Source organism: Myotis brandtii, unplaced genomic scaffold (assembly GCF_000412655.1).
Source record: "Myotis brandtii unplaced genomic scaffold, ASM41265v1 scaffold311, whole genome shotgun sequence".
NCBI lineage: Eukaryota > Metazoa > Chordata > Mammalia > Chiroptera > Vespertilionidae > Myotis > Myotis brandtii.
The window spans coordinates 988,823-1,000,010 of NW_005361913.1; the positions used below are offsets into that span (position 1 = coordinate 988,823).

Genomic DNA, 11,188 nt, shown 5'->3' on the forward strand with positions numbered 1-11,188 from the left:
CCCAATCGGCACTACCCTGAGCTTGACTAAGGGTGGCATCGCAACCTCCCAATCCTCCCTGCTCTGTGCATGACAGGGGGCAGCGCCCCAACTCCCCAATCGGCCCTGCTCTGAGCCCGACCAGGGGCTGCACCTAGGGATTGGGCCTGCCCTCTGCCACCCGGGAGCAGGCCTAAGCCGGCAGGTCGTTATCTCCCGAGGGGTCCCAGACTGTGAGAGGGCACAGGCCGGGCTGGGGGACCCCCCTCCCCGAGTGCACAAATTTTTGTGCACCGGGCCTCTAGTCTATATAATAAAGAGCCAGGATCGTAACGACCAAAGGCTTGACCAGACTGAAAGTCAGTGCTGGGTTGCCCTGGTGACCCAGCACTGACTGGGGCCACTGTGAGCGTCCCGACCCAGCACTGACTGCCTAGGGGGCTGCAGAGAGAGAGGCAGGGTCTGAACCAAAGCCTCTGTGGCAGCCATTGATCAGAACTTGCCTCTCTTTCTCTCCCACCTGGCCAATAGCCCTGCCTCCATTTCTCTCCAGGCCTCCACAGGGGCTGCTGATCAGCCCCACCTTTCTGATCAGGCCCCGTTGATAGGACCAGAGATGCTGACTGGCATAGAAACTGACCAATCAGAACCAAACTTGGGTTAATGTAAGGAGCCAATGGCTGCCTAGGAGGCAGAGCTTTTGATGCTGACTGGCATAGAAACTGACCAATCAGAACCAAACTTGGGTTAATGTAAGGAGCCAATGGCTGCCTAGGAGGCAGAGCTTTTGATGCTGACTGGCATAGAAACTGACCAATCAGAACCAAACTTGGGTTAATGTAAGGAGCCAATGGCTGCCTAGGAGGCAGAGCTTTTGATGCTGACTGGCATAGAAACTGACCAATCAGAACCAAACTTGGGTTAATGTAAGGAGCCAATGGCTGCCTAGGAGGCAGAGCTTTTGATGCTGACTGGCATAGAAACTGACCAATCAGAACCAAACTTGGGTTAATGTAAGGAGCCAATGGCTGCCTAGGAGGCAGAGCTTTTGATGCTGACTGGCATAGAAACTGACCAATCAGAACCAAACTTGGGTTAATGTAAGGAGCCAATGGCTGCCTAGGAGGCAGAGCTTTTGATGCTGACTGGCATAGAAACTGACCAATCAGAACCAAACTTGGGTTAATGTAAGGAGCCAATGGCTGCCTAGGAGGCAGAGCTTTTGATGCTGACTGGCATAGAAACTGACCAATCAGAACCAAACTTGGGTTAATGTAAGGAGCCAATGGCTGCCTAGGAGGCAGAGCTTTTGATGCTGACTGGCATAGAAACTGACCAATCAGAACCAAACTTGGGTTAATGTAAGGAGCCAATGGCTGCCTAGGAGGCAGAGCTTTTGATGCTGACTGGCATAGAAACTGACCAATCAGAACCAAACTTGGGTTAATGTAAGGAGCCAATGGCTGCCTAGGAGGCAGAGCTTTTGATGCTGACTGGCATAGAAACTGACCAATCAGAACCAAACTTGGGTTAATGTAAGGAGCCAATGGCTGCCTAGGAGGCAGAGCTTTTGATGCTGACTGGCATAGAAACTGACCAATCAGAACCAAACTTGGGTTAATGTAAGGAGCCAATGGCTGCCTAGGAGGCAGAGCTTTTGATGCTGACTGGCATAGAAACTGACCAATCAGAACCAAACTTGGGTTAATGTAAGGAGCCAATGGCTGCCTAGGAGGCAGAGCTTTTGATGCTGACTGGCATAGAAACTGACCAATCAGAACCAAACTTGGGTTAATGTAAGGAGCCAATGGCTGCCTAGGAGGCAGAGCTTTTGATGCTGACTGGCATAGAAACTGACCAATCAGAACCAAACTTGGGTTAATGTAAGGAGCCAATGGCTGCCTAGGAGGCAGAGCTTTTGATGCTGACTGGCATAGAAACTGACCAATCAGAACCAAACTTGGGTTAATGTAAGGAGCCAATGGCTGCCTAGGAGGCAGAGCTTTTGATGCTGACTGGCATAGAAACTGACCAATCAGAACCAAACTTGGGTTAATGTAAGGAGCCAATGGCTGCCTAGGAGGCAGAGCTTTTGATGCTGACTGGCATAGAAACTGACCAATCAGAACCAAACTTGGGTTAATGTAAGGAGCCAATGGCTGCCTAGGAGGCAGAGCTTTTGATGCTGACTGGCATAGAAACTGACCAATCAGAACCAAACTTGGGTTAATGTAAGGAGCCAATGGCTGCCTAGGAGGCAGAAATGTGTGTGTGTGTGAGGGGGGGAGGGGAGAGAATGTCTGTTTTAAAAATATTAGTGATTATCTCTGGGTCATAAGATTAGAAGGATGTTTATCTTCTTCATCTTCCAAGTTTTCTAAAATGCATATGTATTATATAAACATATTTATAGTCATAAAATGCTATTTAAAATATTTAACTATATATAACATTTATAGTTAAATATTAAATCCTAAGAGGCTTTTTTCTATCACAGTAACTTTCTAGCTGATATTCCTTTTTTCCTCACCATTTATTCCTACGAATTTCTTTCTGACCTCATTTCTGTGTCTGTGCTCACACCTCTCAGTCCCCTCCCCCACACCCTCAGCCAGACCCTTTCACCTCTGTGTTCTCTCTGTGCTCCTATACACAGGGTGAGCTTTGCTCTCTGCTCTTCATTTCCTTATGGTTGCCATTTTCCATTCCAGTGCACTTTCAATTCTATTTTATTCGTGATTATTGATCTTGTTCTTCTTTTCTGGTGAAATTTTTATTCTAAAACACATCTGCAAGCCATTCATAGCACTGCTTGGATACAGTTAAACATTTCATCGACTGTGAGTTTTTAAGAATATATTTCTGTTGTATCTGTAGCTTCTCTTTGTGGTCTCTTTGAAAGCAAGTGCAAAACTTGGATACAAAAATATCATCCAAAAAAGTCATGCACAGAGGTCATAGCTATAGTCTAATGAATCCCATATCTGCCTCTGAAGGTTAACTCAAGGCACATTGTGTGGGTGAGAGTGATTGTTATCTCCTAAGGTAATTGAGAAGGTAGGAAGTCAAACATACCTCATTTTCCTTCTTAAACCCTTTTGAAGGTAACAGTTAACAAATTGTATAACCCTTTTCTGAAATTAGTTTCTTCTGCTTCTGCGCATCTCTGAGTTATGAACTCCACATGTGAATAGAGCAGATTTTTTATTTTATTGTTTCTATTTTTATTTCCTTGAGTTCCAAGTTCCAGAATTTGACATGTATCTCCTTACCCTGTTCCTTTGATTCCAATTTTATAGGCTTGGATTCCTCCCTTTCACTTTCCTCCTTTAGGACACAGTGATTGAAAGTTGTTTTACGAGTCCCTCAGAATGTCCCACCCTGTGCTTTGTTGAGTGCATGGCAAGCTCAGCATTTACTCCAGGCCTGTATGTGTGAGAGCACCACCACATTCTCTGTTTTATTTTCTACTTTCTTTCTTCTGGTATCACTGAACTTTTGGCTGCAGTGTCATTTTGGATCCATGTCCTCAGTTGTGAGAAACATCAGAGTCAGGACATAATCCTTGACATGCGGTGTGGGCCTTGTCCTAGGGGGAAAGCAGGCGTTAGTTGTAGAGATAATCCAAAATAGCTGCCAATGCTGGAGTCATCACTGGGTAATGATTTTGTAGTGTATCCTGTTATGTATGTCTATTTGCAGTTTACATGTACATGTAGGGTGATTTAACTGAGACCATTCTAGTGAGTGAAACGTTGCTCTGCTTTTCGAAAGCATACAAGACCTGATGGAAGGAAAGAGAGTGAAACTATTTTGTTGGAGGATAGGAAAATCCAGTCTGGGATTAAATTATTGTTGTAGATAATCTTCTAAATGAATTAATCCATGTGAATTAATTTAACATGTAGAATCAGCTGTGAGTGGAGCTCTGCTATCCCCAGTTTTTAAAAAAGGAGAGTAGAGAAGCCATCATTCAGTGAAGTTACAAAAGAAGTAATTAAAAAGCAACATGGTTTCTTTAGGAGAAACGAAAAGGAGTTGAGCTGGGTTTTGTCTCCCTCCCTCTCTCTCTCCCGCTCTCTTTCCCCTCCCTCCTTCCCTCCTTTCCTCACCTGGCTATATCTTCTAAGCTCCATAGGGCTCTGCCCCATAGGGCTCTGTCGTAGCCCTGCTCTATTACAGCACTCTGTTGTGTTTATATCTCTGTTTATGCACTGGTCTGTAGTCGACTTCAGGGAACACTCTACATCCCACTCATATCTTAGAGCAGTGGTTCTCAACCTGTGGGTCATGACCATCAGAAAACACATATGCATATCAGATATTTACATTACGATTCACAACAGTAGCAAAATTACAGTTATGAAGTAGCAACGAAAATAATTTTATGGTTGGGGGTCACCACAACATGAGGAACTGTATTAGAGGGTCGCGGCATGAGGAAGGTTGAGAACCACTGTCTTAGAGTGTCACATTGTGCCTTAAATATAATTAGCCCCTAACGTATATAAAAAAATATTTTTTATATGTTAAATATAAAAATATATTTTTATATATTAAGAATGATTTCATTATTTAACAACATGAAATACTATTATGGAAAGATGTTAAATAATTGTGCTCTAGGAAATAAGCATTCTTTGGAGAAATAGAGGTGGTTTTAATAAAAAAGATAAAAACATTTTCTAGACCTTATGGGTAGCACATGGTGAAATAGATTACCAACAAGGAAGGGAACTCTCCATCCCCGGAGATCCTTAAAAATTGGACAGAGAGACATCTGTGAGTAAGGCAAATAGGCAGACATAATGACCCATGGTTCTGTGATTTTTTGCCTGAAAAGAAGACTGAGGGGTAAGACATTAAAACTCTTTCAAATATGGAAAATAGCTCCTTTTGCTTTCACAGGAAAACAAGTCAAAGATGCTTAACCTAAAGTCTTAGAGATTTAGGTTACTTTGATAATTAGGGTTTTTAAAAATAGATTGTAAAAATCCTGTGGAAATCTTCAAAACAAAAGATTGATTTGTGTGCGATACAGAGTCAGCTCTATGATTCTGTTACAGTAAAAATACTTTTTTTTATATTATTCTGAACAGAGATCATTATTCCAGTATGTTATATTCAGTGCATAACATTCTCTTGGGAAAGAAAAAACGTATAAAAATAGTATCTTAAAGCATTAAGCATCATACTGTTTTGTGGACAGGAGGGTAGAACAGAGATAGTAAGTGTGAAGTTCTTCCATCTAAATACCTTTACAGTGTTGTGTTATTATATCTGAGCCAACATATGAGGGGGAGTCTGAGACAGATCTCTAGTCTGCTGGGTGAGCCTTATTTTGGCCATTAAAGCTTTTCCCAATGAAAATGGAGAGGAATTGCGGGGGAGGGGAGCTACAGAAATCCTGTCCAGACAAAGGGAACCAAAATACCTATTTCAAAACAGTCTTCTCAGGTATTTGATGTAATTTCTACCTGCAGCCACATGATGTCACAATTGGATTTTGATTTCACTGTGTATTTGTCTCAACAGATGAAGGCATTTTCAAAGCTGGAGAAGAAAGATCTGAAACTCGGGGGGCAGCAGAAGTCCAAGAAGATGAAGACACTCAGGTTGAGATTCCAGTTGATCAGGTAATCTCCTTGCCTATAAAAATATGTATAAACCAATTGCTACTATTTTTTATTTCAAATTTTTCATATGTTAGTTAAACCCTCTCAGGTACAGTGTGGCTGAAAACCTTAAAAACAAAACAAAACACCTTCATTTCTTTTTAGTTTTCCCACAAAGAATAGCCATTTGGATGGAGTCTTTTATTATGATGATGATGATGGAAAATGGTATATCTTTAAAAAGCAACATTGAAGAATATGGTGATTGGAGTTAAGAATGAGATATAAAGAGGGGGAAACTTGACACAGGAAAAAAAGAGTGTTGGCTTTGGGTTTTATCTACAAAAATAGTCCTCCTCTTAGAAAAGCAGGGTATTGTTGTTTGGTTTTGTTTTTAAAAAACAAAAATGTTTTCTCCTTTTGGGTCCTTGAAGTTGTTGTGATTGGAATTTTTGTCATAAATTAAGTACTTGTATAAATGCAACTCAAATATTTGCTATGTGTGTATTGATTTTATTTTTTAGGCCAGTGGAACACGGAAGTGTGTGTGTGTGTGTGTGTGTGTGTGTGTGTGTGTTTACACACATGTGCTTACAGAAGGGATTAAGCAATGTTAATTCTAGCTAAATGAGGCCAGAAATAAAACAGACTTTTTAACACAATTCAACCAGGTTTCTTACAATTCTGTGTGGAGGAGGGGAATTTAGGTGAGGAGGGGAAATCATAATCCCAGGCTCAAGGGAATGAGAAGTCACTAGGTATTGCCACTTGCCCTCTGACTATTATGTGATATTTCCCTTTCAAAAAGCAAATTTCACAATCCAGCAAATTCCACAGATGATCTTCTCAATGGTGTTTGCCTTCACAGTGAGGCAGTGCAGTTTCTGCTTGGTTATTGCACAGGCATTTTCTGTATCACCTTCCCAATGAAAAGCCCAATGTGTTAAAAACCACAGATTTCAAAAATCCAATTTATTATCTAGGCTTAGTTACAACTAATAATTTTTCATAAACTCCAGTGATAGGTATTTTTTCTGAGATTAAATGGAATTTTAAGTCTTCTGTGAAGCTGTAATTAAATATTATAAGACAAAGAAGGGTAATCATCATGAATATACAACACCTATTAGCTGCTAAAACCAAGACTAATTTATATTCCAAAGTCAGAATGCCAGATATCAAGAAAAGAATTGTAGCATTATTTCCAGAAGAGAAATCTCTTTGTTAAGCACTTAATGAGTTATGAAATCTGTGATAGGTATTTTTTACACATAAGTTTAATGATCATGACGAAGGGTGACTAGCAGGGGCATAGATCAGCCTGAGCAGCCTTGGGTAAGTGTTCGTCCGCAGAGCTTGATTTCTTATTTGACTGGAGAGTCCTAACTTATTAAAATACAAGTATGCAAAAGAGACTGATTAGACAGCTTTGTAAAGCTGAGCAATTTCAACTAATTTATATCAGTTTGAAGAAAACAAAACCAGGTAAGCAAAGGCCAGAATTATTTTCTTCTTTGACCCTATGATTTAATAGAGTTGGGATTGTCTGGCTCATGTGGTTGGCATGAGCTGCTATTCAGGTCAGGGTGTAGAGTCATTCTCTCTATGATTTAGTGACCTTTAGCTCTATATCCTAAGCAGCTATGTTATAAATATTGTCAAAAACCAAGTGAGAGTGTGGAGAAATTAGCGTAAAGATTCATTATAGTAATATTCATTACAGTAAGAACAGCTCTGAGGATGTGCCCTAGTGGCGGTCCTCATGGAACAATAAGTACTGTTCATTAAGTACCTACGAGTGCCAGGCACTGTAGTAGGCACTTTTATCTCATGTAATTGTGATAACCACCCTGTGAGACAGGTCTTATTATTCCCACTTTATATAGAGGAAGAAAGGGAGCTCGCATAGGTGGAATTACTTGTCCAAGATGGTATTGTCAAAGGAGTTGGGATTTGAATGCAGGTCTATCAAACTTCAAAGCACAGGAGTGATCTAGAAGAAGAGTAGTAAATGCAAATAAACAAATAAAAAACAGTGATTAACCCAGGGATTGAAAACATTCTTGCATCAGAAAGGAAATGTAGTCATCCTATATGATTTGGCTCAGCTATAAATGATACTTACACACACTCCCTTTCAGGCCAATCCTAGTTAACTACTTTGAGTTGGTTTCCTGTCATCTAAATGGTTCATGTTGTAACTTTAGTCAAAGGTCCATGAAGAAGGGTGTGTGTGTGTGTGTAAATATCATGTGCCAAGTAATTTATTGATGTCTGAAAAGCAAATCAATTTTTAGAAGTAAATATTAAGACCTCTGTTGGGAGCCAATGCTCTGTAGAGCTCTTGTGTTTCCCCACATCTTGTGAGTAGAGGCACTGATTGCCTTAGTTGTAGACTACCTTTTTAAGGATGTTTGTAGAGTGAACAGGCCTGAAAAACAGGGATAGTGACTTTCATGGGAACAGTCACTCTCAACTGGAGGTGATTTTGACAATATCTGAGGACATTTTTTGATTGTTATAGCTGAGAGAATCTATGGTTAGGAGCCAGGGATGCTGCTAAAATATCTTGTTACATAACAGCCCCCCCCACACACACACACAAGATTATTCAGTTCAAAATGTCAGTAGGGCTGAGATTGAGAAACCCTGCTGTAGAACAAAGGCGAGGTTTGTTTATTGTCTAGTATAATAAAGATAATGTCTCCATATGGTGTAAGTCTGGCAGGTTTACTATCCAACATAGAAGATTTGGTACCATTGAATTGTATACTCAAACCTAGTTAAAATGGCAAATTTTATGTTATGTGTATTTTGCCACAATAAAAATATTTTGAAATAAAAGATTTGGGTTCTCTAAGCTTTGGGTTCTGCCCTTGAAGAGCAGACTACTATGTAGATCACCTAACCCTATTCACATTGCCCTGGGGAGTGGGGCTTTGGGGAGTGAGTACAAGTGGTGATCTAGCTACTGACATTGCTGTGAGCAGTCGAGTCAGCTATCTCTGACCCAAGAGTCTCATGTCCTCTGCCAGCATCCATGAAACTGGCAGGCTGATGAGTTAGCTGGCAAGTGGGGTAACATTTCAGACCTTGATAGCCTGGCATCAACAAGTGTGTGTGTGTGTGTGTGTGTGTGTGTGTGTGTGTTGTTGTTGTTGTGTGTGTGTGTGTGTGTTTGTATGTTGTTGTTGTTGTGTGTGTGTTTGTATGTTGTTGTTGTTGTGTGTGTGTGTTTGTATGTTGTTGTTGTTGTTGTTGTGTGTGTTTGTATGTTGTTGTTGTTGGTGTGTGTGTGTGTGTGTGTGTGTGTGTGTGTGTGTAATGGGGCATCATGGCTAAATTCTAGCCAAGAAAGAGTCTGAACTCTGTCCCAAGATCCAGACTCTTCATTTTTTAGAGACAAGTTAATGATACTTCGAACTCATGGAAAAGTGAAGAATGTCACATTATGTTACATATTCAAGAAGGCCAGAACAAACATATTTTCTTAGGGGAGAGTTTAGGTCTAATAAGAATTTGGTACCCTTATTAGAGTACCATGCACATTCCAAATCAATCGGTTGTCCATAAGCAGTGGGACAGGTGCCTGGTGAGCTAATACCTATGGCTGTACCCTGGCACCAATGACTCAGGCGACAATATGCTCTATTTATAAAGTGATGCTTTTCCAGGCTAAGGAGTCAAGAAATGAGCTTGTTTCATTATATTTAAGTAAACTGCACCTAATAAGTGAGGATTAGGAAGGAGAAATCACCATATCAGAAACACAGGCAAATAAGTACCAATAAAACAGGAAAATAAGTAATTATGTTTCAGATTTTGTTCCATATGACAGAAGAGAGCACAAGATGGAGACAGTAACTTTAGAGTGATTTGGGGTTGTTTTATAGCATTCTCCCGTCAGTTTGTAGTTGATTCTGAGTAATAAAATAATGATAATTTCAAAATGTTTTTATGCTAAATAGTTTCATTAAGTAGCATTTAAGCCAGCATCATGAGCACTGGAGCAATGAAAGCTTTTTGCTTCTTTTAATTGTAGGTTGTGATTGAATTTATTTGTTCATTTGTGTGTTTGTTTATTTGTCTAAAACTTCTTAATTAAAATTCACATAAGATATTTTTAAAAGATGATAACAAAAATGGCGACCTCCCGTTTCACTTTTCCCCACCTTGATGCCTTCTCTACAGAGAAAACCTATTTGAACTAGTTTGTTGTTTCTCATGGAATACACTGCTATATTTCTACATCACCCCTCCCTTCCTCCCTCCCCTCCATTTTAATACCTCTGAGATATTTGGGTCTTACAATGTCAAACTATGTCATAGTTTAATTAGCTTTTTTCCCCCATTCTAAGCGGTACACAGAATGGACATCCTTTTAACTGGTGACATATCAAATTTGATAAACTACATTAACTGATTTTATTTTTCAACTTTAGGTAGTATTTACTAACTTTATCTCTAATGACTATGGAAGATGATTATTTAAATCTCTTACCAACTCCTTCCTGCTCTTCCTCCCCAAATAAGGCCATATGTGCACAAAACCTCACATGCATGCCTTTTCCCTTCTTCCTCTCCATTATAATTTTACTATTGGCTTGGTACATGGATTTGTGCACATTGAAAGGAAATTAATTAGAAGGTGGCCGCCGGGGCAGGACTGGGCAATACAGGCCGGACACGCCTGGAGCCAACCTCCCGTGGTCCCTTCCTAGCCAGCCGCACCTGGGGCGGTGCTGTGGGAAGGGCATCTGGGGAGTGAGCGGGGGTCCCTCCAGCAGGTGGGGTCCCTTGGCCTTGCCTGTGGGGATTGGGCCGAAACAGGCTCTCCAACATCCCCTAAGACAGCGGTTCTCAACCTGTGGGTCGCGACCCCTTTGGCAGTCGAGCAAACCTTTCACAGGGGTCACCTAAGACCACTCTGCATATCAGATATTTACATTATGATTCATAACAGTAGCAAAATTACAGTTATGAAGTAGCAATGAAAATAATTTTATGGTTGGGGGTAACAACATTAGGAACTGTATTTAAAGGGCCAGAAGGTTGAGAACCACTTCCCTAAGGGGTCCCGGAGTGCGAGAGGGCACTCTGCAAAGTTGCTGTTGTACAGGGTGGTGAACGCAAATGCAAGTGTGCAGTAAACCAGATTCGGGGCCAAAAGTGCCCCAGCAACAACATAACCCATGGCCAAAGTGGTGAACGAATGCAAGTGTGCAGTAAACCAGATTCGGGGCCAAAAGTGCCCCAGCAACAACATAACCCATGGCCAAAGGTGGAATTGTGGGACCCCGTGAGGAATCGGGCTCCCTCCTCTCCGGTTCTGGGGTGTGTCACCTGAGAACTGCTGCTGCCAAGTCACTGAAGCTCAGCAGGCCCTGTGTTGAGTGTCTGCCCCCTGGTGGTCAGTGCACCTCATACCTACCACCCGGTCGGAAGGTCAGATGGTCGATTAGCCTTTTATAGCTTATACTAGAGGCCCGGTGCACAAAAATTTGTGCACTGGGGGGGGGGGTCCCCCACCCCGGCCTGGGCCCTCTCGCAGTCTGGGACCCCTCGGGAGATAACGACCTGCTGGCTTAGGCCTG

General features: G+C 41.5%; 1 protein-coding gene across 1 annotated transcript in view; it reads left to right on the forward strand.

The window, feature by feature from the left end:
* The window catches only part of DCDC2 (doublecortin domain containing 2), a gene marked incomplete at its 5' end in the record, with an annotated part of 197,202 nt that overhangs the window by 164,050 nt on the left and 21,964 nt on the right, over window positions 1-11,188 (forward strand). The window contains one exon of the mRNA XM_005869968.2: window positions 5,515-5,615. Within this exon, the coding sequence (XP_005870030.2) occupies window positions 5,515-5,615 (101 nt within the window). The remainder of the gene's footprint in view (window positions 1-5,514; window positions 5,616-11,188) is intronic.